This window comes from Notothenia rossii (genome assembly GCF_949606895.1).
Source record: "Notothenia rossii genome assembly, chromosome: 2".
NCBI lineage: Eukaryota > Metazoa > Chordata > Actinopteri > Perciformes > Nototheniidae > Notothenia > Notothenia rossii.
In genome coordinates, this window is record NC_136904.1 from 10422894 (window position 1) to 10450492 (window position 27599).

Genomic DNA, 27599 nt, shown 5'->3' on the forward strand with positions numbered 1-27599 from the left:
AAACCTGCATTCTTATTCTCGCATTTCCCCAGTGAAGAAAGGGCAGTCTGCTTATCTGCTGAGATGAGGAGAATCCAGCCGCTTCAGCTGAAATGGGGGGGAGGGTATTTATGAAACAGGGGTGGGAGGTTGCAGCTTGATAAAGACCCGAGAAGTGCACCATGACAAGAATAATAAGTCTTTCCTGCCATTGGCAATGCAAAAACAATCTGACTTTGCACCTTACACTTACAGATGGTTTATTTACTTGAAACTGTAAAAGGAGGCTATCTTTTAGAGTGTTGGGGGAAATCCGGTCCACAGTGTACCAATATGTATCATCAGGCCCTGACTTGCAGTTCTTAAACTTGCTGTGCTTTAATAGAAGCTCTAAATTGGACATTGAATAAACACCAAATAATTCATCCTGATGTGAATCAAAGGAGCTGTTCAAGTTATTTTGAAAAAGTTGGCATTGCTGGAAAAAAAAAAAAAGCAGAAAAAGTACTGAAACAGCTTTTTAATTCAGCCTCATAACAAGAGAAGAAAGGTCTGGCAAAGCAGATCCCAAGTCAGCATTCCAGGGCTATTACGCCTGCCAAGGGAAACTCATACACGATAAAAACTATTACAGAAAGGTGTTGACAAGTGCTAAAGCCGTCCACTGTCCCCATGCTGAAGAGTTTACATACAGTAATATGCTGTAACCATATTTAGTAGCTTTCACATCAAATCAGAGGGTGCGGTGGCTGTAAAAGGCTCAGTTTGTACAGCCACCCCCACACCCTAAAGAGCCACATTAGGATGGATGCTATCAGCCCATCACAGCGATGTGCTTATCTTTCACCAACAAAAGCAAAATGTGGGCGTATTATTCTCATACACAGTGCAATTTATTATATCAACAACAGATAAGACTTTTGCATTTTTGAGAATTTGAGAATAATGCTAGTTGTTCTATCGCTTATTTGAGATTATCTTGATGATAACAAAGCCGATTTTTCTATCCGTGACAACCGTTGACACAAACAAGATGAACAAAAGTGTGAAAGGATTATGAGGGGATGTGCTTTGGCAGGTCTCAGGTTATAACTCTGGGTGCCTGTTAAAGCTGCTAGATGTCATTCTGCTCATTGAAATCATTGTTATTCAAATGTATTTTCCATGTCAAACATTTCTGGAAGATGTGAAGTGAGCAATTGGTTTTTAACATGCATTTCCCCCAAAATGGACCCACAAGGGGGCAGTCACCTGTTGATATCCTATTCAGTTTAGATGTTGCTGTAAGACAAAAAGTTAACGTATATTTCACTAAACCAGTAATGGGTAGAAGCAACACAACAATAAGATGATTCAATGCTTACCATAGGGCTAGGCATGTCAGTGACATCCCCCTTCTCCGTAGATGGATGGATGCCTTTTGAAAAGTGCTGTATTAATACGACTTTTCAATATTGTAAAAATCGTACAGGTTTTAGACTAACCTACCTATCTAATCCTGCAAGCATTTTCACTGAAAAGGAATACAGTTGAATGTCAGTGAGTGAAAGTGTCGAGTCTTCTTTGGGATTCTACACAGTGGAAAGCAAGAATAGGAAGAGGAAACATGACCCCACATCCTCATCTCTATCGGGTCATGTGCTTAGGTTCGTCTGCCAACATTCATCCGCCTACAATGTGATCATCAGGAAATGCCTGGGAAGTGTTTTAACCTGCCCATCTTAATCCCTAATGCCAGAACACTAAATCAGGCAGCCCAGAGCAAATATTCCTGTAGTTGTTTGGCTTGCCTCTGCAGAGGGTTTGCACAGCACTCTCACTCTTTCTTTCCTCTGAAGCACTTTGGCATTGACCCCGCATACCAGCATACATTACAGAAATACTCTGCCTGTGTTTGTGAAATATTCATCACACACCTCAGCTTGCTTGTTACTATAGTGCTCTAGAGCAAGGCACCAGCCCCTTCAGTGGAGCTGTGCAGGGGCTAAGAGTAGAAGAGTGTGTTTGGACAGCAGCTTTTAGGTATGACTGCATGTGGCTGTGAAGCAGGGCGTTATTGCATAGAGCACATGTTCTCAGCAGAGCCCTCCCAGGGTAAATAAAGGTTTTAAATAAAAACACACTTACGCATTGGCCTCTGAGTGAAGTATATGAAACAGAGATGTTCGGTCTGAGACTTCCCAGCATCTATTACGTTAGAATTGATTCCATATGTTATTATTTTCGGTTTTACATCAATTTGAAATTAGATTTTTTTTTATCCGGTAGTAATTTCACTGCACACAGTAGATACGTTGTGGCCTGTATTTGTGGTTAAGGTAATTTGTTTGAGGTAATAATTCAGAATAATAAACCAATGACTCTTTCAGTCCCACTAGGGAGTAGCAATGAAAGAAACTGTGTTTTTTCCAAAGGGTGTGATGAAGTTTAAATTCCCACACTAAACCCCTGAGTTTAAGCGAAAGAGGTTTTAAAAAGGAATTTCAGGAAGGAACTCCACATTCAACACCTTACCGAAATGTTTAAGATGTTCCACATTTCTGAGCCACTTCTCTGGTTTTCACTTTGGTTCATGTGATATTTTATCTTTCAGGAGAACACAGACACCACTAGCCTCAATGCTGACCATTGGTGTGAAATGTTGGAGCGTATAAAATGTAATCAGTACTGAAGGCTTTGGATCAAAATGAATAATGATATCTGGGCAGGGAGGCTAGTTCTCCTTTTAGAAACACAGCCTCTCGGAGGAGATAAGGGCAAAGCAAATAGTTGTTTCGCTCTTGTCTTATCAGTGAGAACTGCATAATGTAATCTGACTCAATGGCGTATCGGATCAATCACTCTGTCTGGGTGAGGAGGAGAAAGGAGGTGGAGAGAAAAAGAGGACTATTGATGTATTCAATGAATCGTATAAGATTTTTTAAGAGCAATATATATTTGCCATTTGATAACGACCTAACACAATAAAACCTACAATCAAACTTCTTCAAGTACTGGAAACCTTTATGCATGGGTTCAAGCTGTTTTATATGGAATGAATACAATTGGGATGTTTGCAAGACCAGTGGCCGTCATTATAATACAACTACCTACGTTATCATTGGAACATTGAAGGAATTGTGCATACTAAAGTTGTGTAAAAATGGACTGGCATTTATATCACACACACTTGGAAGCATTTTTTATAACCAATTCAATTATCAAGCGTTATTTAAAATGGCTAAAGTTAGCATTTCATTAGTTAAGGACGTAAACCTGAGTTACAGGGTTCTGTGTAGTATGTCCCTTGTGTTGAAGCTTTTAAACGATTAAATCAGAGTTTATGCAAACTTCAGCAATTCTGTTCAGATCTTGTTGGATTTTGATGATGATTCGTAGAAAATGGTTAATGGAAAAAAGCCTGTTTTCTTGAAATATTTATTAGGGGGGTTACATTACAAGAAAAACTGATGACTTGGATAAAACAGAAGAAATCACCTTGATACAAAGTGTTCACCATGCTGCAAATGTTTTGTTATTGTTAGCTAGCTGTAGCTGATACAATCTGAATGAATGTCATTAACTTTAGCCAGCTAAACTAATTGCAGGCTAGAAATGAGAAGCTTGAGATGGGTCTATCACTATTTGAAATCACACACCAATTTAAAAAATAACAAAGATGTCCCAGTCCAATCTGCTCTTAGCTGAGGTATAGCATCACAATAATGGCATGGTAGCATTGCCCTCTAAGAGATCATTCACTCCACTCCTTCACAAATCCATTGAACGCAGGCGTTCCATTATTTCTGTACATTATTGTGAATGTGGGTGTGTTTGAGTGTGCCTGCCTTTGTATCTGTGCAGAGGAGGGCCTTTGATGACTCTTTCTCCTTGAACAATATCAAACAGAGGTGTGAGATGATTTCAAATGCAGCCTGTTGTCTGTGTCTTCGCTCTGTATCCCAGCTCAGCCAGCCTCTGATAACCAGTTGTTTTGCCTGGAAAAGTAAAAGAGATGTGGAGACACCAGCACACAACACATCTGTGGAGACGGCTCTCTGGGGACCAGCTGTGGATATCTGGAGCTAATTGAATAGGCTGCTCTAACAAATGTAAAGGCTCCTCTTTCTTTGGAAAACACATGACAATGGAATTCTCCCTCTTGCATCACTTTCCCCCGCGCACACCACCTTCCCCATCCTAACTTTGTTTCCCCTCTTTTCCTCTTTGCTCGATATCTCCCAGCAGTCATCATGGTGCATAGCGTGTGCCCACAGACAAGCGGTAGGCGCTTACTATGCCAGTCACTTCCTTCCATCTCCATGTCCCTGTGAGACCTAATTGATATTCCAAAGCGGAGTTGAAGCTGCATCTCAGGCTCACCTTAGTCATTAGTGAGCCCCACAGGGCTGTTTGCATTATAATCTCTGATTTAGATTGCGTGTTGCCTCTGTGTCCTTCCCTCGAGGTAGAGCTGTGTGTGCAAAAGGCCACCGTCGTAGGGCATCCGAGCTCAAATTAGCCCCCGCCTCTGAAGTTTGCAGTCGACGGCGAGGGTGACAGGTCGCGAACTCACGCTTTAACAGGCAGATCAGATGAGCAGATTAATATCCCCCCGAGTTCTGTCACAATGTGTGAGGGAGTGAACACCACCACCGGAAGGTCCTTCTGGACATTTGTATAATAAAGGGAGGAAAGTGCTCATCAAATCAGGCTTATTTATGGATGGAGCATGAGAGGAATGACAAAGCTTTGGGATATACAGATGCATACTGGAGTAGTGTGTATGGATTCCTGAGCCAGCTTTGTGAATGCACATCTGGGCTTTGCACAATGGCACGTTGTTTTAATTAGCCTGCTACACTCTGGTTGATTTTTCCTCAGTGTAACATACCCATCAGCATCAAACAAGCACAGCTATCCCCCACAGCTCTTGGTTCCCTTGGCTAACTTAAGAGTTTAACATCAATCACATCGCTTCCCCCCCCTAACGTGTCAACGCTGTGGGGAGTGCAGCTATTGTCAAAGAGATGTACCTTTCAGGCAATTATCTCTCTGTGTCCTCCCTCCTCCATCCTTACACAAGGGTTTCGACTATTAGGTCAAACACATCCTGAGACTGAATAATCCTCCCTCTTGGCACGTTGTCTCATACAATTCATGCGTAAGTGAAGCCATAATTACAGCTGCGATAGGTAATAAGACTTTCTTCAGGCAAATATGTTGCGTCTCTCCGAAAGTAGGAGAGACGTACAGTATGACCTTTTTACATGACTTTCAACTTGTTTTTTGGCTTTCATTATATTGTCGGTCCTACATTTACTCCTCTTTGATGATCCAATTGATTACCAGAAGAAACTAATGTAAGCAGCGTTACTCTGTCCAAAACAATCCCACTGGGAACAATCAGGAAAACCTTGGCACTTAGATCTTGACAGTAATATGTAGGAAGGGAGTTGGAGGCCTGTTTTAATTGATATGACGGGAGAATACCATATACAACACACAGGGTTTTAGCCTTACACATGCAAACATGTTGCTGTAATGTGTACTATGAATCAAGTAGTATCATCTAACAAGACCTACTTAGCTGCAGGCTGTGTCTCGTAATATTGAGCTTTAGCCATAACATAACTTCACAGCAATCATTTAGGACCTCACGTCTATAACTGACATTACAAATACGCTCCAAGAAAAATTCCAAAATGAAATAAGCTCTTCCACAGCGCACTAAGAGTGAAGGAAATAATCCTTCCTTTCGTGTCTCCTTTAGAAGGGAGATCACCAGGTTCATTTGGATGTTGTGCTAAGAAGGCAAGGCAAGGCAAGTTTATTTATATAGCACTTTTCAACACAAGGCAATTCAAAGTGCTTTACAAAAAATGAAAGACATTAAGAAAATGGCATTTAAAATCAGTCATTAAAAAGAAAAAATACATGGATAAAAGTTACAGTGCAGTCTAAGATATGAATAGTTCAATTAAAAGCAGCGACAAAAAGAAAAGTCTTCAGCCTGGATTTAAAAGTAGTCAGAGTTGCAGCGGACCTGCAGGTTTCTGGGAGTTTGTTCCAGATGTTTGGAGCATAGTAACTGAACGCTGCTTCTCCATGTTTAGCTCTGACTCTGGGGACAGAAAGCTGACCAGTCCCTGAAGACCTGAGAGATCTGGATGGTTCATCATTTAGCAGGAGGTCAGAAATGTATTTTGTGCTTAAACCATTCAGTGCTTTATAAACCAGCAGCAGTATTTTGAACTCTATTCTTTGACACACAGGAAGCCAGTGAAGAAGGGAGAAATATTTAAATGATGCGTGATTGAAGGCATTTTTATCGTTTCTGCCTCCTGGGATCTGATACTGAGCCAAGAACAGAGTGCAGGTGCCTGATGACTCCCCTTGAATGAAAATGGAATTAATGGAAAGCAGGTGGGTACTTCAAAGGCTCACTGCTCCAGCGGTATGGCCAAATGTGGCTCTCAACTGCCAACATCAGCTGTTGTCTCTTCCGTGTGGAAGTTAGCATTGTGAATGGAAATAATTAGTTCACATTAGAGACAGTGCAGAGTAACGCAGCTGAAAGACGAGATATGATGTGTTCCTCTGGTGTCAGGAGGTATTTGCGGGGTCAAACTACAGACTTGGGTTTGTGGTCTTTTGTATCTATTTTTGTAATAATATTTATAATGGTATAAGTCAGTGAACTATATGTTTGTTTTTACTCTTGCACTGTCTGCTTTACTGCACTAATAAACTCCTTTTACTTGAGCCATGTTTGAATAATGTTACTTAACTTAACACTTGCATGAACAAGTGAACGTTCCTAAACAACTAAGGCACATTACCTCGTGTTTGGATTTAATTCGATTTTTTAAAAACCCGAACATGACCCAAAAAGTATTTGCATAATAGCTGGAAATGTTCCATAGAAAACGCAGCCGCAGCAATCTTTTAATGTTTCTCCAGCAGATTACAGATGGGAAGGAAAGCTGTAGGAAAACAAAACGCTGAACGTGTCACATTCCAAACCGTCCTCAGGAAGTGGTTTATCATTACATTACATGTTACTTGTTAGACGCTTCTATCCAAAGTGACTTACATACTCAATACTGTGGGCAATCCCCCACAGGAGCAATTTGGGGTGAAGTGTCTCAGGGACACAACGACATGCTGACTGCAGTGGGGTTTGAACCTGTGCTTGATCCGAACACCAACGCTCTATCCACTGCGCCACACGCCTCCGTATCATCATGTCTGACATTGAATACTCAAACATGGCCATTACAGAAGTCTCCATTTTTAACAATTTATTTGCTGGAACGTAGCTTCATTCTTCTCCACACTGAACACACATTCAGGATGTATTTAGTTTGTACCGGATATATAATATTCTGTTCTCCAGCAACCAACTTAAATCCTGCAGTTGTTTCAGTATGATCTTCATCTAGCTTTTATTATAAGACAATTCCCTTTTGGAATGAGGAGGGATCAAATAAGCTATATAAATATATATTGCAAAATGCAACTCTTGCAACATCTGACAGCTGCAAAGTTTAAGATGTGTTTCTATTAAAAAAAAGCTTTTTCTCAGTAATTATGATATCTTGTCTCTTTATTTGATTTTGTGTTGTCAGCTGTCAAAATTACTGTGAAGTCTGCACTGCGCAAAACCAGTTTCCAGAGAGAACAGGCATCTCTTTTGACAGATCACAGTTATATCTTCCCTTATTAAAAGCATTTTCAACATCTGTTAAAAAAAAACGTGTCAGTTTGATAACAAGATTGTGTTTGGTCCTAGTTGTCTGGCAACACTGATATCATTTGTCTTCATCTTGTTGCAAACATATTATCTCAGTTTAGACTTGTATTCAATTTCTGTCCAAAATATTGAATCCATAAAGATTCTCCATTTGAAAACCCAGATAAGTTGGTTTTAACATCACACAGGAGAACTTCTATCCGTACCTCCATTGACTCAGAAGATGAATGTAGTTCTAAGAATATAAGAGCATCCCTATCTTTGATTCTGCAGCTAAAGGTTGCTCTCAGCAGGGTACCTACTCCCTGGGCTTCCCTTCTGTGCTGCATAGTCACTCAGATCAATGCGTTCTTTCACCAAACTTCACAGAGTACAAGGTGTTTCCAGCAGAAAGGAGACACACACAGCAGTCTCACAAAAACAACCAACCTTGCCTCACAACTTAGACTAATCTCTATGGAATGTTTCAGCAAAAGCATTTCAAGGCATTTTGAGGCTCTCTGTTGGTCTGCCTCTTTAAAACAGCCATTTCTGCCCTTTCAAAGGAAAGCCCCTGGGATCAATCTGTAATTAAGAAATAAAACCTCAAGCTTAATACAGCGGGGTAGAAAAAAAAAAGTTTAAAGGGATGTAAAACAAATGCAAGAGTACGGGGTGATAAACAAGACTGATCCGAAACACAGGAAGAATAATACTTTTAAAAGCACTGAACAAAGTGAGACAGTGTAAACTCAGAATAATGTAACACTGTCCCTCCTCAAGGAATTTCTCCATTTTGTGTCACATTCAAGGAAAGTCCCCTCATAAGGTATCACTGCAACATGTTAAAAACTACCTGGAGAGATGTACTTCAAAGCCCTGTCTCTTTGAAATTGTACATAAGGTGGTGTACTATGATGAGGGCTACTTGGTAAAAAATGATCTTTAATCATGAATGTGTCAGTCTATTATAAATGTGTCCACAAATGAGTCATTCATAGACCCATATGAGATATTCATACATCGTAATGGTGTCATATTCATTTTGATGCACTCTGCTACACTCTCACGGCCAGCCATTTTCCCTGAAGACTTCTCACTGCATTCCATTGTGCAGGAGTGATCATGATGTAGCTTCTCTTGTGGAATTTGCCTGTTTGTTGGAGAGGGCGCAAATTGAAATCAGCATGTGTGCATCAGGTTGTTTCTCTGGATCCTGTTTCAGAGAGGCAATGTGAATGTTGAGTGCTACAGGAATGTTGTTCTTTCTTTGGTCTGTCGCACATCGCGGCCGTTGCCCCATGCCAAGGAAAATACCTTGCAAACTGCTGACTTTGATAACAGGGGGAAATCTGATTCTGTCTGCGTGCACTCACTCTATCGAGGCAGGCAGTAAGCAAGCTGTTTTGAATCCCCACATGAATGTGTTTTTCTAATGACTTTTCTCTCAGAACATTTGTGTAAATGAGGGTCACACACAAAAGCACAGTTGTTTGCAGTGTTGTTTGCAGGTATGCTTGTCTTTTGTGCATTCGGTAAACAACAATCAGCAATGGGAATGATGGGTGGAGAGAGGTGGTGGGGATGTAATTGACTTCCATTTGACATTCCATAAATAAGTATAAACACAAAACATGTCCATTATAACTGCTCATGTGTTGCAAACGTCACATTACTGTACAGTGATATCGATTTATAAAAGGTTTAACAGTAGGATGAAGTCTAAAATCTTGTTTTATATTGTTAGAAACTGTGTTACTATGGTTCTATGACATAATGTGTTCCCAACTGCACTTGGGTGTGATACTTTTAAAGGTTTTAATGCCATGAATAAACATAACAAGACTTTGAAACACCTCATGTTCATGTTGTAACTACATATGTGCATACTGTACATAATGAGAAGAGAAAGCAAAGCCCTTGTGAGGCAAAGTGAGATGTGTTACATGTCTGAATGCCTTTGCAGGCGGTAATGTTGACTCTGGAAGCTTCATGGAGCCCTGGCTGCTGCAGGCCAGGAAACATCACTCGCACTAGGGCCATGTGGGACCTCTCCTTAAAAAAGTTTCAGATTTTCTTTTTTCACAACCCATTGTAAGCAATCAGGCAAATAGAAGCTTGCAGTGCACAGTCACTTCTTTCCAGGAGGCAGAGAGCAATGCTCAGTCTACTGACAGGAGAGCCAGCAGACCGACAAGAAGTCAGGACATATTCTCATAGCAGAAACAGACGGTAACACCAGCAGTGGGTTTTCTGAAGCCCACTTTTGCTCTCCTGGGTGTGATTGCTCCTGAATGCACATTCAAACTATTCTACTGCTCCCACCAAAGATCTGCAGATGCACTCAAATCCAAGCTTACTATTCAACCCTGCCTCTGTCTCAAGACTCCCACAAAAGCTGTACCCGCGGGAAGAGGATACACATGTTTTATTGACAGAGCTACAGGTGGTTTGAGTTTGAGCTGTTGGGTTTTTTCCTGTGTGGTAAGCTGAGGCATCTTTAGAGCCAGTATGTTGCCTACTGTTGTGGCATGTTTGGTATTCTTCCTGTTGGGCTCGGGTCAGGCTCAGGTTGCCACACAGACTCAGGGGGAGAGCCAGAGTCGTGGCCGGGGACAGGACAGCTCTGCCAACCCTTGGAGGCAGATGATTCAGTGGGAGAACAATGGACGACTGTTTAGCCTGCTGAACAGTGGAACTGAATACGTACCTGCAGGGGCCCAGGAAAGAGGTCCCAGGGTGGTTGTGGCAGACACTCAGCCACGCTCTTCGCGTAGACTTCAGGGAGGCAATGTCCGCCGACAAGCTCCATCAAGAGGGTCCTCTGAGACTGTCCGTGGCCAGGCAAGGCATCCTTTTGGCTTTGGACAAGTTCCTGATAACTGGAGACAAACTGCAGGCAGCACAGGGGGCGGCCAGTTCCAAGGATCCACTGGCACTCGCCTCAGGCCATCCACAGGCTCTTCATCGTCATCATCATCATCATCCTTTTCTCAATCTTCTTTTATACAATCCTACCCACAAAACCCATTTCCTCAACAACCTCCTTTCCAACAAGTACCTTATGATCCTAGTTTTGTAGAAGGGCCAGTCAGGAGCTACGAGCCACCTTTTCAGCCTGTTGCCGGTGGAGGATTTGGTGGGGGAGCATATGTCGGTGGAGCATATGGTACTGGACCAGGGTACACTCAAGAAGGGTATGGTACTGGACCCGGGTACACTGGAGGAGGGTATGGTACTGGACCCGGGTACACTGGAGGAGGGTATGGTACTGGACCCGGGTACACTGGAGGAGGGTATGGTGGTGGTCAGCCCCAAGTGTTCCCAGGCTCTCCTTCTGATGTTTCTGAAGATGGCTACCGCTACTACCAGCCTTATGGCTATGGGCCAAATCCTGTGGTGCCTGCCCGTGCAGCCCAACCTGCCCGTGCAGCCCAGCCTGCCCAACCACCGTTTGCAGATGGTCTGGACCACAGATACTCCCACAGTATCTTCAATGCGGAGACTGGTCAGGCTGTACCTGCTGCACCTGCTGTCCCTGCCCCCGAATTCAACCAGGCATTTCCTGTGATAGTGGACAGGACAGGAGCAGCTGGTCAACCACAAATCAGGAGCCCTCAGTATGAGCAGCTTCCTCCATTTGGAAGACCCCAGCCTCCTGTGGCGCAGCCCATTCCTCAAGCCAGAAGTTCTCCAAACTCCGGCATCGAGAACCCCAACGTAAATGTCGGGAGTGTGTACCGGCCAGAACAGAGAGGTATGGTAAGCTTTATGGTTTGGGTTTTGTGAACTACCACAATGTATCCATTACTTGAAATGTTGAAGATATCAGTAGAAGCTGTGAAATGTGGATGGGAGATTTCGAATCATGTGTTTGAAGAAAAGTCGGCATCTGCAATATTTAACATTTTCAGTGGAAAGAGGAGACACATGTTCACTTGTAGGGATTCTCCCAAAGGTATTTCTGTTTTTGATCAGATTTATGTCTGATGCTGAGACATGAATATAAAATGTGTAGACCCTAACCTCAACTGAGGGGAATACAACGTTTACATTTCCTTTAAGCACATACTGTAGTCATCTTTTTTCCAGTATTCTTCTTACATTAGATCAGATATCTCCAGCAAACAGAATGAAACGGCTGCTTACAATTCAGCCTGTTCTCCAGTTTACAAATACACCAAATTGGACACAAGGTTCATCTTTTCCCACTTGTATAGTTATTGAAACCAGGTGTTGAGCGAAGCCCTGCCCGTGTAGTAAGAGCACACACAGGAACCACTGTGTTTTCTGTGGGGAGTTCTGTGCTACACAAAAGTTGACTCGTTGACGCCGTGTGCGGAGTTGGGTAATGGTGGTGGTGACCTCATTGGGGGTCTGGTATCAGGGGGTGTTGGTGGGGTCTGGCTGCGTCCTGGGCTTGAGGACACCAGAGGGAAAACTAGGGAGGGGGATACAGTACTTCACCACTCCCTGAGGGGGAGGGGGAACATGGAAAGTCCCTGTAATGGGGTCCATTGCTTCTTCAAAATCCAAGAAATACTTAGTCTGAATTATTAGGGCAAGTATGAGTGACGATAGCATATATTCACTTAAACATTTAAGGTACTATGAAGTAGAAAGCTCATTGTTAATGCTGAGAAAAGAATGCAAACATGAGAAGTGTTTCTATGTTCTGAGCTGAGAGAAAATAAGTACCTCCAAAAGACTTCTCTGACTCTTAATAATGAAGATTTACTTTAGTTTAAATTATACTACTCAGTATTTTGTGCTGCAGTTTCTATCAGAAACTATAAAGCTTGGAGCCATACAGTACAGAAAGCATGTGTGCAGATGCCATAGTGAGACAGTAATCATTGTGATAAATATTCAGCTATTGATAGCTGTTGAATAACTCACATTTATATTGCACTGCTTTATGGCAAGTCATTTTGGCTTTTATAGTTTAATCATGACTACTGTGATCTACACGTTTAAAATTCACCTAAAGCTAAAGTAACTACACAGGCATATATATTAACCATATTCATTCATTTATTTTAAAACCTTTTTAAAGCCACCATTGTGTTGTAAGGAAGTAAAGTACATATGAAACACCATATGTGTCAGACATTGTCGATCCCCCTCATTCCTTATCGGGCAAACTGATGAAGGATATTCTTAAAACAATGAGTTCTGTTTGAGATTCTATTCAAGGGGATGAATCCGATCAGTTCAGAAGGGTATTTTACTGAGGGTTGGTAGTACTCTAGTCCAGTCGCTGCTGGAGGGACCTTACACTGTGCAGCCTTGGTAAATGTATGCACACCTTGAGTGTAGTTTCTGAAAGCAGTAATCTTGCTGTTTTTGTATTAAGACATGTATGATGGTAAATACGGGACGAAGAAGTTTGCATATTGTCAAGACCAATTGCCCTTTCTACCCACACTCTCATATTCCCTGACAAAGCCACACACAGTCATAGGTGAGAGTGATTAGACGTAAGATTAGTTCATTAAGGCAGAGCTGTATTATAAAATAATGCAAAGAGTAAAAAATACTACCAGGCAAAAGTGGCTGTGATATACTCTAAATGTAATTATTGAACGCTGTTGTGATTTTCCTTTTTAAACTGACCTCAATGAACATGAAGTATTCTAATCTATCAGTCTCCTGCAGCTAACCGCCAATAGCTTAAAGCAGGAGTGTCTGGAGAGGGAGCCCTCATGTCTTTTGTTATGCTTTATTAGATGGTATAAAAAGCACCACAAGATTCAGTTTCCTTTCTCCTTGCCCCACTTAGAGTGTAATGTGTGGCTTTGTCACATGCTGCCGAGAGCTGATCAGCTTTGGCTTCTCAATACACTTTATCCCTCTGAAAGAGACCCAATTTTCGCATTTCAAAAGATTAGGAGGCAGAGAACAAAGCCTTCCTAGGGTGAGGAGAAAAAAACGAGGTTGTGAGTGCTTTCAGAAAACCTCTGCGTTATGCGCTGGACTTACAGGGTTTACATAGCCTACCCCAGGAAGCTCCCCCCTCTCTTTGACTTAGAGAGAGCTGTCATATAGGATGTTTTACACAATGCCCACAAAGGCAAAGCTTTTATTTCGACTTGCAGCTGGGGAGGTAGGCAACTTCCTATCTGGTTGCCATAAACAGACTGTATCTAAAGCCTTTCATGTTGATCCAAAATAGGAACAACTGCAATATTTCATCATTTCATATTGCTTTATTTGTAGGATTGAATTATTACTTCTAGACTTAGAGGTCAGATGTTTGACTTTAACAAGCTCAAATGAAAGTGTGTCTGGCCTGTGAACTTAACAAAGAGGGGTGATAAGCAATTGCCAGAGACCCTTGCTGGCTTGGCCTTTAGTGGGAAATGGAGAGAAAGACATTCACTGTGACAAGTCAGGCCTGGCGTTGTTATTTGTTCCTCAGGTTTGTGACAGACCTGGTCAGTGGTGCACTTTACAAAACAGCAGTGTTTTGAAATCCCTGTTGTTTTTGCCCTGGCGCGTACGTTCTCCCTTTCTGGCTCTCTGTCTGGCTCTCTAGCTGTATCTCTTCATCTCTGTCACGAGAGACAGACTGGCAAAATCCAAAGTCTGAAAAACACAGACTGCATTGCAACAACCTCTCTTGTGATACTGTAGATCAGGAATCCTAGTCATCTTACATGCATCCTAGTCATTCTTTATTTTACGGTTACAATGAAGTGACATGTTTGCATAAAGATCAGTGCACAACTGCACATGGAAGAACAAATCATTAGGAAAACACTTATTGGTATACAAGTTTTTCCTTTTTGCAACTCTTATGCTCTCTCATCCGTGTCTGGCAGGCCTATTAAGCAAAAGTGTTATTAGAAAACCGTGATAATAATCTGAAAGGATCCGTTATCAGTGGCCTAAGGCTCTCTTTCTAGTGCCCCACTCTTGATCTGGTGGCCATGTGACACGCTATCCCCCAATAAGTATCACCATAAAGACTCAATTAATAAAAAAATGAGTGCCTCTGTTTCTGGGCTTTGCACTGGCAATGACAGGAATGGCTGCAATGAAAAGAGATGCTTATCAGATCATTGGATCATTAAAGTAAATCTTAACAATGCTTTATTTGTTTGAGTCTAAAACAATTAGTAATCACTCTTTTATTTTCACCATTTGAAGCAGGTTTGTTTGATTTCCAAGAAAATGACTTGTTCTTTTCGGAGTAACTTTGAGTGTAAGGCAATATATGGTGAGCATTGTGTCTTCCATTACAGGTTTGCCTGACCTTGTTCCTGATCCAAACTATGTCCAGGCTTCCACATACATCCAGAGAGCCCACATGTATTCTCTCCGCTGTGCTGCTGAAGAAAAATGTCTTTCAAGGTAAACACAATTCTGTATGTCCTTTGCTGGCCTGTGTTTATTTATTCATGCATGTATTTAGTTTCTTAATGGGTTCAATCTAATGTCATGGTATCACAAATATTTGTGTCCCTTTGGGTTCTGTTTTCATGTTAAAGCTATAATGTCATAAATGTTGTTATTGAATGTGCTAATAATGGTTTGTGGCTCAGTGGTAAGCACACATACAGATATCCAATTGAGGTATATTAAACAACACAATGTAGCCCCCTGTGTCCTGTCCATATTTAACCCTGCTTTAGACCGTGCATTTACAGAGAATAGTTTTTATGAAAGACTAACATCATTTATAAGCTGTTTTACCTTTGGGTAGCATTACCCAGCAAGTGAACCATCCACAATTGCAACGTAGCCACAGGAATATACGGTTAAAAAATGTACCAACTGCACAACATTAGAACTGAATCCTGGTCACCTTTGGGGAAACAGACTGTTGTTACTTTCATTTCTCTGTGTTGGTGGATGGCATCCCCTGAGCCTCAAACCTAGGCCCTTTGCACTAAAGACACTATTGAAATTGTGAAAGTGTGCAGTCCCCACGGCTACTCTATTTGCCCTCTTCCCATCACAAGCACAGCCATCGCTCAAAGCCCTTTCATATCCTGTCTGAGTTTGCAGCAATCACCGACAGATGGGCTGTTGTAATTTGCAATACACTCCAATGTCAACAACAGCCGCAAGATGAATGGCTTAGATCTTCAGTGGTATTGTGAACTCGAGGTTGTTCCTCAGTAAAAGTGAATTGTGCGACAGAATCTCCTCATGTTGAGTCAGTGTATTTGGAGAGATGGTTGTAATCTGTAGAATAAATGATTAAGTAGATATGCTTCTGCTTTCAGTACTGTCCAGTCCCACTCCTGTTTTCTTTCCTTGTCTTAGTAATGAGAAACAGGCATGACGACATTCTTTTTTAAGCAACTTGTGCTGTTCCCCTCACTGATTTGGTCCTGGTGTATGTGTCCGTTATCCAGCTCCGCCTATGGGCCTGAGATCACCGACTACGATGTAAGGGTCCTGCTGCGATTCCCACAGAGGGTGAAGAACAAGGGGACTGCTGACTTCATGCCTAACAGGCCACGTCATACCTGGGAGTGGCATAGCTGTCATCAGTAAGTACCGATACAAAAACAGATTTCACCCAATCAGATAAATGGGCTTTTGTCTCTGTGGTATTAGCTGTTGCAGTATCCAGCTATTTGGCACATTAATGTCAGCTCAATTTGATTTTTTTTGGAACAAATGTCTGTAGACTGGTTTATGCTGATCATCTTTCCCATTAAAAAGGTTATTCCACTATTACAAAAGAGACAGATTGTCAGATCTAATAGTGAAATGCATGATGTAGCTGAATTTGTTACATACATTCCATGCATATGAGTCATATTTCATTAATGTATTGAATTATGATGGATGACGATTTGCAATTCTGGGCTGATCCGGATGAGCAAAGACACAGAGTACATCCAAGTAAGTTTTATTTAAATAGCCCGCTATCAGAAAATTATAAATCTGCCTCAGGGGGCTTTTCAATCTCTACAGCATATCATACCCGATGTCCTAAAACCATTGTATTGCTTAGGGAAAAGTGCCTTAAAAGGGAAGAAATGAAGGAAACCTCTGCAACTTATGAGGGATCGTTTTCTTTTGACTGCTGAAATGCAATCTAGCTGTTCGTCATCTCTCGCTATGCGGACATGCTTGTACTAGATGCTGTTGGTACAGAATGGATCAACAGAGCACTGAGTTCATGTCCAATAAGTTGATGTGGCACATGGCAATGTCATTTGGCCAGACATAAATGCAGATTAGCTGTCATAGAGCCCTATTAGATCCATAGTGTGCCCTACAGGGATATGCAGCATGAAAAGACAAGCCTTGCATTGGTTAGCCGAGAAAGCACACACATGATTCTGTAGTCTTAAAAGGAACCTATGGAGTTGATTAGCGAGCCAACCATGTGTGAAATAATATAAAAACGATAAAATACTCCATAATGGTGTATAGACATGTGGGTTTGATCAATTTAGCGAGTTAATTTCTCATTGTGCCTTTCATGGTGAACAGATTTCAGTTGTACTTGCCAGTCGTGGCTCCGGGGGACTGCTGATGAGGTGATTTTGGGGTTATCGTCAGTGTTTGATGGCGTTATATTCCATAGACTGCATTTTATCTGAATTTCAGCTACAGTAGTTCGCCCACTGACGATAGTGCCAGGCTCTGCTTTACTACCCTCATCTTAGAGGAATGTTGACTGGCCGTTAGGAGATTGGCTGTGTTGTTGCTGTTTGACATCAGTCTGCATTCGCACAGTGGTTCCCAGGAGGCGGAAAGCCAAGACAATCATTCGACAATGGCAAATCAATGCAGTTTTCCCGTCAATCTGTGGCGCCAAATCACACAGCTGCTAAAGTATGATGGATATGGGTTACTGGGACATAGTGTTTGTTAACAAAGAAATCTCTTTAGGGGAAGAAAATCTCTAGCCCAGATTCTCACAATAAACTTTCCTGCCCTACATTTCTGTTAAAGAAGCCGTGGAGTTGACAGTCTTGCTTTTCATTACAGTCACCCTTATATTTCTCTCTGGAGTAATAGAAGAAGGGAAGGGAAAAGCCTCTCTTGAGTATCATGGTGCCAAGAAAATGTTGGAATTCTGTATGTTTTTGCACAAATGAGGACAACGAAATCCATGTAGAACATATTTGTTTATGCCAATCAGTGCAGGAAACAAGTGGGAGTCATTATAATGCTGTATTTATTTTTGTAGGAGTTTTTGTGGGGATCACGCATAAGTTAATTATAAAGTTCTTCAACTATGTTTGTCTCGGTCCCTTACGGCATAACTGTATGAAAGTATGTGACCTTTGTGGTCAGAGATCACGGCTGCTATTTGTGCAGGTGCTTGGACATTTGTATTCATATCCTGCTTGCACATTGTGAACGGTGTATGTCATGCCACTGCTAAGTACTTCTCAAAGACTTAAGTTCCCTGTAATTTACAGCAACCCAAGCTGTGATCTGAGAAAAAGTCTTGTTTGTGGCAACACCAGTGGAAAATGACTCATGGCTTCGAAGAAGGAATGGAATGTTATGTATACTACGATTACAAATTATTCTAGTTAAATACTCTATGTGTTCTTGCAACACTGCATTCTCTGTAGTTGACATAGTCGGCGAGGGGATCCAGAAAAATCGAGGGTCCCTTCCAGGCACCTCGTAATCCAGCACCTCCCACTCTCTGTCTTTTTCTCTGCACCCCGCACCCTTTCTTTCTATTTCACACACACATACACACACATATATGGTTGATAATCATCATGCTGTAGATAATCATCTCAAGCCACTGAATTGAATGCCAGTTTGGGGAACGCCAACAAAGACTGTTATTCAACCTTCAAGGCCCTCCTTTATATACATGTGATCAGATATACTGTCACACGTATTGAAAAAATTGCATGCGTGCTTTCGTGGCCCACATAAAATAAGCCTGTATTCTCTGCCATGTACATTTGCATGTTAACAGAGACAGAACAGTAATGTATGCCCTAGTCTCAATGCATACAGTGTTCGGCAGCTGATATTAACTGACAGGTTTCTACCTGGTAGCAGCTCATAATTAGTCGCCTCTCCTTTGGAAAGAATGAGTCCTTGAATGGTCACTGGCTCCATTAGGGGAAAGTACCTATATTTCCTTCAATCTTTAATGAGTGTTCCAGTAAAAGCTGTCGCTACGTGGAATCATTAGCCATGAAGCAAGGCGAAAGGCAATATTTATATAGTCTGAGTTGGTCTGAATGTGTAAGATTCAGTGCTTACATCGCCCACTGCAACGACGTAAGCCAACAGCAATTAAATATACTGGATAAAGCAAATAAACAATCAAAGGATAATGGAAATAAAAACGTTCAATAACTACAAAAAGGTGGAATTACATTTGTAATTTCAAACTGTAATTTGGGGAATATTGTCATATTGATTTTTGTATCTAAAATATAAAGAGTTTAGCTATTGGGATCAATTTAGTATTAGAACGGTTGTTGTCAATTGTGTTGGATTGGGGACATTTTGTCCTTGCTAAAAGTTGCTAAACTTTGTTATTTATTGATAAGGAATTTTGACAACATGAAGTTAAACCCCTTTTATGCAAATAAGAGAGTTCAACCTCTCAGGCACAGCCTCTTAACACTATGGGAAGACAGGTCAACTAACACATACATACAGTAAATTCCTGCTGGCCTTCACTACACGATGAATAAAGCTGTGTCAAAAATATTTCCAAAACATTTGTTCATGTATTCCATATGACAAAAATGGCCCATTGATAAAACACCAATTCCTACTACTGTAATACTGTATATTGCTTTTTACATTGAATTTTAATTGGGGACACTTTAAATGCTTGTCAAGCTCAGCTTTTGTTAACATTGAATCAACATTGATTTAACTCTGTTCATTTGCAGGTTGAACTGTAATTTGTGGTGGTATTATGTTATACTGATAAACACCTCCTCTGAGCCTCATTAAGGTGCATTGCTAAGTTAGACTGCTAACTATGTAGCTTTCTTGTCAAATACAATTGTACACACAGTAGGACCTTTGACACCTGAGTTATGCAGACCAGAATGTTGGTTGCTATGCTACTTTATTTATTGTGGCTGTGACAAATGATGTCATGTCTGGAAATGCTTCATGTTCACACCCACTGCCATCCATAACTATTCTGCTTGTGTATGCACCACCAACAGCGAGCCAGTTATCCTGTCGTTTATTGAGTGCTTTCAATGAGCTATAGAAAAGTAAGTTTGCTAATGTTTCTGGAAAGGTATTTTCAGCCATAGTATTCAGACATTTGCACATCAAGGTTCACTTTTCAGACATGTAAACTCAACAGATAAATCCCTGTAATGTATTCTTATTTTGTTGTGACCACAATAAGCAGGCTTGCAAAAAGTGAAAAGCATCCCGGGTCACTTTGACATTTGGGAGCGGTCCAAGCCATACAGCAGGTAATATTGCAGATGATTTGAAATGGACCGGCTCTTTGACAGAGTTCAGTTGAGATGATCAGTGCCCATATGCACCCAGGCTTCCCTAAGCTGCTAAAGCTGTGCAAACAAACACACTGGGCAACACACACAGATGTGCACATACGCATGCAAATAGCCACAAGTACAAACACATCTAAATGTGCACACGCTCACACACCTCCGATCTTGCTGAGTGATACAAGCTAATTAACAACATTCATACATCATTAGGGTGTTAATGTCGTGCCTCGGCAATACTTTATTGTTGCCATTAATTAGTGTCCTTTGATACTTTATGATGTGTTCAGTCAAGGTGCAACATTACTTGTTAGCAGAAAAAGGTCAACGGGTCTATAAATCCACTGTTTGTCTTAAAAGTCAACTAAATTAGCTAAATGAAGGCAAAATGACAATGTAATTAATAAACCTAGTAAAAGCATAATAAGTTCTGCTCAGAGATTGTTTCTAAAGCACACAATGAATAACAGATGACACCAGAATGAACTAAGTGTGTTGTTCCTCTTTGACTACATGCACAATCTGTTTGCTCCGACAGGCACTTCCACAGTATGGACGAGTTCAGCCACTACGATCTACTGGAGGTCAGTACAGGACGGAAAGTGGCGGAGGGACACAAGGCCAGTTTCTGTCTGGAGGACACCACTTGTGACTTTGGTCACCTGAAGCGCTATGCCTGCACCACTCACACTCAGGTAACGCAGCAAAACAATATGTGGAGTTTTTCACCTTGATTGGGAGGTCACCAGCTCTACTCTTGGTAGACTACTTTTCATCACAAGCTTTAGCAACCCCGAGGCCAGTTTCCATCCATGGCAGTTATTCAATTATAGAGCAGCACAACTCCAAGAAGTGCTTCATTATTTACATTGTCCAGTCATTTTCTAGATTAATCCATTCATCTTTTGGTCTAGAAAATGCTATAAGATTGTTAAAAGAAAATGCCCATCCCAGTTTTCTCGAAGTCCAAATATTTGTTGTCTTTTGGTAAGTGTCTTTGAAAATCCATCTATTAAAATAATAGTCAAATTGTTATTTTCTATGATATATGTTTATATATACATTCAATATATATATATACAATCTAATATAATATACAAGTGCACATAATTGTATCTACTGTAAATAAATCTAATATATATTTGTGTTATAACTTTTTGACCGCCTACTCGTCTTGGCACAGTTAGAGGAGATCAGTATTCCTCCTGAGCGTCTCCCCTCTGTTTCTTCAGGGTCTGAGCCCGGGCTGCTACGATACATACAACGCTGATATCGACTGCCAGTGGATCGATATCACGGACATCCAGCCTGGAAACTACATACTAAAGGTAGGAGTCAAGCTCGTGGAGAGCACAAGGTCACATTTCATGGAGGGTGTGGGCCATCAAAACAAATTGATCTGAGTTATAAAAGAGTAATTAAGTTACTGACGTATTTAGGTTGTTTTATTTCTCTGGGTCCTAGCACTTTATCACCTAAGGGCATCTATTCCAAATACCTTCCTCTTCTATCACTGTTCAATGTAATGATTATGGTGTGTTGTAATTGGCCTTTTTTCCCTTTTTCTTTCAGCTCACAGTTAATCCCAAGTTCTTGGTGCTGGAATCAGACTTCACCAACAATGTGGTCAGGTGTAATATAAACTACACAGGACGGTTTGTTAGAGCATCCAACTGCAAGATAGCACAGTAAGTAACGGAGAATATACACACTAGTATCACATAGTTGGTTATCGATTGGTAATAATTGACTGGAAGCAATCTTCTCACAATTTGCAACAGCTGGGAAATTGTTTTGCTTTTATAGAACGCCAAAGCGTAACTCAGGGTGTGTGTCGTGTTCCCACCACTGAGTTACACTGAACCGCATTACTTAGGGGCTAACCGCTAAATGCAGTTTTATGAAGTGCCTCACAGTGTTTTGAATTACTTAGTGGACTTAATAGGTGCCTGGCTGAAATATTTGATGATATAATGAATAACTTTCTCATTCTCCAGTTAAGATTCATAGCCTCTGAAACTTTCATATCCTCCCTCAAAGGGAGATGTAGTGCTGTTGAACTTTTGAATAGCGCTATTAAGGAGTGTATCATTGCACTCAGAATTGCTCTCATATCCTCTTGAAAAGACTTTATGTAGAGAGTGAGGAAAGCGTCATTAGGTTCAAGTGCTGCAGTCGGTCTCCCTTAGCTCCAGCGTTACAGTGAAACACACTTAAAAATATGTTGCCTAAGCATTTTTGGACTTAATGACAGCTGAATATAATAGATAGGTACTGATGCCAATAAAATAATTACATTAGCAGATGCCATGAGCCATATTTCCATCATTAAGATCTTATATTTGAACTATTCCTATATCTTAAAAAATCCCGTTAATGTATGTAATAATGACCGCAGCCTGGTAGTAATAGTTTAGCAGGCATTTTCTGCCCAATGTGGTGTGACATTTAAATTTGAAGGTAGTCATCCAATTAAAAACAAATCATCATTACATATAAATTACATCAATTCATCATTAAATTGTAATTAGAAAACATAAGTCATGTTGATAACATTGGTCACCTGCAAGTATTGACTGTGAGAATGTGATTTTCCATAATAGCTGGTCACCATTAAGGAAAGGAAGACTGACTTTTGTCTGCCTCTTCCTGAAATCAATTAGCTACTGCTTTTAGAAATGTATTAAAGAATACAAGTGGTGAATCTACCGCTGTTGGCCCTGTAAACTGTGCGCTGTGGAAACAGAAAAATGGACGATTTGCAATAGTAAATAATAGCTATTATCTTAGCAAACTCCTTACTAAATGTTGTTGGTCACTTACAATTGGATTGGTTAGTTACCATAATCAATTTATAAGAGAAAACAAGTTGGTATAGTTAATTGAAGTATGTACCACCTTTCACTGTTCATTATAAACAATCTATCAAATAACATTCAAATGTTCCTCTTAGTATGGAGTTCAACAAATGTTTTTGTTCATTTACAGGTCTTGATCGGGCGCTGGAGGTCTGCCACTATAGAGGGACCCTGACTTCCATTGAAATGTGAATGGAATCCATGTGTTGTTGGTTCATTGTTGATGTTGCTTGTCTTACTATTTTGTGTTGTCTCGATATCCTGAGCCCATGAAAAACCTGGTTCACCTGGCACTGAAAAGCATGTGGTGGTTTAAGGTAGACATGCACACACACACACACACACACACACACACACACACACACACACACACACACACACACACACACACACACACACACACACACACACACACACACACACACACACACACACACACACACACACACACACACACATACATTATTGGATAAGTTGAAATCCCTGCAATCTAAGATTTTGTATTTCCTCCACCAACTTCTTGTTCACACTCTTCCAGTGTGGTTTGGTTATAATCAGACACATCATTGACTTTGAGGTGTTTACTGTTTCTACGCGCAAACATTGATGCCCATGATAGCAGAGTGTCTCTGTTTGAATTATAAATAAAGCATCAAACAGTGCCAGTGATGAAATGAGTGGTTCCAGACGAGTCAGGGTTCAGCCGCGATCCAACCAATACCATTACGGGACAATGTCTTCCTGGGTGCATTCACCCATGCTCTGTGGGGACAGAAAGAGATGCCCACTGACTCAGAAGAACTGCAATGTGTTAGTTTTTGTTTTTTCTCTTCACTGCCTCAGGGGGTCAGGCTGGGATACTGTGATTCCCTGGGCACGTTCTGTTTAATGTTGTGTTAACAGCAAGAGGAAGACAGCAGGTCATATTTGCATTTGTCAACTGCATCAAATTATAAGTCAACATAAAAACAGGCTGTCAGTACAGGCCACTGTTCTCCTCTAAACCCGTGCATATTTGTGTCGTGTCCCCATTCGTTCTTTCTTATTTCAGTAAAACAGGAAACTCAACTGTTAAAAAAAGGGTGCTTTCCAGAAAACTAGACTCGCAGTATGTACGCTTTATATTTACACTGTCTTGGGGTCTCTTCTTCTACTACCAACACTGGTCGGATGGCACATCGGTCATCTTTACCTTTTGAAGAATGTGTATACAAATATTCCACTGATGCATGAATGATGGGATTATTATGTTGTTGTATCCAGTTTGACCTGTTACTGTTATTTGTAAAAGTAAATAAACTTATATATTTTTTCTTGATAATATGAAATATTCAAAAAGCACTACTGCTACATACTCAGTGTTTTAATGCAGAGAGAGCCGTCTCTACCTACCTCTCCAATCGACTGAGCTCTTTCTTGTTGAGTGTTGAAATGGTTCACTCCTTCCTGTGTTGCAGCACAAAACCCACAACATCTGGTGAATATATCAAAGAACACACAATGCAGGATGCAGACATTGACTAAGAGTAATCTTCTAAGAGTGAAAGTTAGAATCGTTAAGATTTCAGTCCTGGTTTGTTGTGCGGTTTTAATACTAAATCAAACAAACATGGAGCAGCTACTTTGTCGGCAGCAATGCAGCAGAAGGGGCAACAAGCATATCTGTTTACAGTCGAAACCAAACAAACTCAAGTTTTAATAAAGTCAGTCAATAATTGACCTTTCTCCATGATGCCAGGATCAACGTGATGTGATTTCATATTTCACAAGGGGCTAGAAGTTCTCCTCCAGCAGCAGCAGCAGCAGCGCACAGTATCAGGAGTTCAATCCTGAGTGAGAACATATAGTAACTTTTCACCAACAGCTCACTCTGACTGGGCCTTTTTGTTCCATTATCTCTTATAGTTTAAATTGATCCTTATCCCAAACGTGCCACCTGGTTTGGAACATTTTGGATACATGTTCATAGTTTTGCTAAATTAGGCTTCAGTAATATTGCTCTTCCTGTGGCTGGATTACAACAAAAGCCACTCCACGTTTCACCCCTTGTGCACTTCTCTTGTAAACCAGCAGCAGTAGGAATATTTGGTTTGTGTTGATACAGGAATCATATCATTTAAATAGACTAAACGGATAAAACGTCAAACCATATTTTGCTGGGTTATGCATTGTTTCCTCTTGAGCGTGAAGGCAATTTGAATCCATCACAGGACTGGCGGACCCCGCCACTAACAACACAAACGACTTTACTGCATAGAGAGGTAATAACTGTATTTAAATACGTTGAATGGCTATTGCAGGAAAAATGCTCACCATAAATAGTTTTAAAAAAGCGTTTTTATTTGATCTGCATTTATCGACATGGCAGGGTTAACGATCATACTGTGCTCTCACTGACAGGATGCAACAACATGTGACTCTGACATTGACATGTGGAACAACAGCACCAGAGTAGGTGACACATATACAGCGTCTTTGACATGTTGTGATGATATTTGTGATTCTGTAATGAACACCTGTCAAAGTTGTCATATACAATAAATACATGTACACATCCTCTGTGCACACTGAATGTAATATGAATGATATGCATCACTCTCACGGCACCGGATCCCTCATATAAGATTTACACAGAATACCGGTAGACTCTCAGGCAATGCTGCGTGACAGGTGTGACAAGTTGCTGAACTCATCGCTTTCAAAAGAGATTAGGTGTTATATGTTGAATTCATTAAGTCATTTTCCTTTGAACTGGATGTATTTTTGTCATGCGGGATTCAAACACGGGTATAGGTTTCGCATTTAAGAATACAAGGGGAAAAAACAGTGCATATCAGATTCCTGCAAACACAAAACAATCAATGTGACAAATGGGTGGTGGCACTGGTGCATACAGTATGTGAGTGGCAGGCGATGTTTCCATATTCTGTGTAGACATCCTTACAAATCACTTGTTAAGATCACACACTGCCCCCACACAGCCAGATATCCTTTCAGTTAGATAACTCTTCAGAAAGGCTTTGTTGCTAATTAACATCTGACATTTCATCTGACTTCTTTCGGCCGCAATGAAAGACCAATCACGTTATGCATGAAAAGTCGTTACATGGATCCCAACAGTATGTGAGAGAGGAGCTGATGGTCTTATCAAAACTAAGTATAGAACTACACAAAGATAGTCTTTGTTTTGTGAGGAAAGGAAGGCATTCACTGACTGTCTTCTTCATGACTATCACCATATAAGAATAACTGATAGTTGTCAATGTTTTACCGCATTGCCATTTAGAAATGTAGACTAATGAACAGTACTTAGTGAGTGATTACAAGCCTCATCGCACTTATGACTAAAGTCAAGATAATCTATAGTCGTTTTGTAAACAGAAAACTGTTCAAGTGAGAAAATCAATCACAAGCTCTTAAGAAAATATGTCCTTTAAAAGAAGACGCTGCCTTAAAAAACAAGTCTAAGAAAACAAGATGAAATGAACAAAAGGAAAGTATTTTTTTCCCTGACAAGATCTTGACTGCTAATTTAAAAGTGTTGAAGTAATACAAAACAAAACCACATTGTACCCTTATTATTATGTACAAGATTAGGATACATAGATAGGAACAATTGAAAAAGATAAAACTGTTTTTTTGTGTCTGAGCTTTAAAGCCAAAAATAAATGAGAAATCCAGATCCAAAAATAGAAATTCAAACATCTTATTATAACTTCATCCCATGAGGAAAATCATGCTCCAACACAGTTGACACAAAGGACTCACAAAGACTCACGATTCTTTCTTGATTTCAAAAAATACCTTTTATTCTAAAAAAGGTTTTAGGATCAACTATACTCACAAGTTCGCTAGGTTCAACTAATGGTACAAAAAGACTTTACAAAGATAATGGTTTCTAGGATCTACTAGGAAATAGTTCACTAGGTTCGACTAGTATGCTCAAGGTTCTCACGAGGGAGTACAGACTTGGTCTAGAGACAAGAAGAACCGACAAAAGGAGAACGGGGCTACATATACACACAACGGTTAATGGGGCACAGGTGAAAACAATCAGGAGCAGGAGACCACAATCAAGCTGGCAGGTGACACACAACGACAGGAAGTGTTGACACCTGAAAAGAGAGGACAGAGTCAATATCAAAATAAAATGCAAGGCCACAAGAATAAACACAAAACAATAAACTAACAGAACTCTAACTCTGAAACCTTACAACACTGACTTAAGGATTTAGGATCTAATTATTGAAAATAAAACCGATCGCTGACACATTCTTGACAAACCTCGAGATAAAAAGCTTCACAAAAGTAAGATGTATTTGTTATTGTTGAATCTGATTGCATTCAATAGCTCAGTGTTTGTAGCAGTGTATATCATTCCAGAAATATGATAGTATGAAAACACAGACATTACTCGCAGAAGTATTTCCTTCCCCGCCAGAAGAGTGAGAATCCATGATCTGCTTGTTTTGATACTCTGTTCACTCAGATTTAGTCCGTCCTAACCAAACTTCCTCTCGGTACCGGCTGTTTGTTCAGGCTGTTCGCAGGAAATCACCCCTTTCCAGCTCTCTATGCCACATTATGTTGTTTTGTGAAATTGCTGCA

The 27599-nt window shown here is 40.7% G+C and overlaps 1 protein-coding gene across 11 annotated transcripts in view; it reads left to right on the top strand.

Moving 5' to 3' along the window:
* Positions 1-25554, top strand: part of LOC307027590 (lysyl oxidase homolog 1-like) — a 238128-nt gene extending 212574 nt beyond the window's left edge. For 9 of the 11 annotated variants that reach the window (XM_079662514.1, XM_079662516.1, XM_079662515.1 and 6 more), the window contains 6 exons: positions 14941-15049; positions 16060-16197; positions 20672-20828; positions 21366-21461; positions 21706-21821; positions 23122-25554. In XM_079662514.1, the coding sequence (XP_079518640.1) occupies positions 14941-15049; positions 16060-16197; positions 20672-20828; positions 21366-21461; positions 21706-21821; positions 23122-23128 (623 nt within the window). In that variant the 3' untranslated portion in view covers positions 23129-25554. Of the gene's footprint in view, positions 1-6362; positions 6385-9811; positions 11451-14940; positions 15050-16059; positions 16198-20671; positions 20829-21365; positions 21462-21705; positions 21822-23121 lie in introns of those variants that run through there. The other 2 variants (XM_079662513.1, XM_079662511.1) reach the window with 2 other exon arrangements.
* Positions 25555-27599: the final 2045 nt, after the last annotated feature.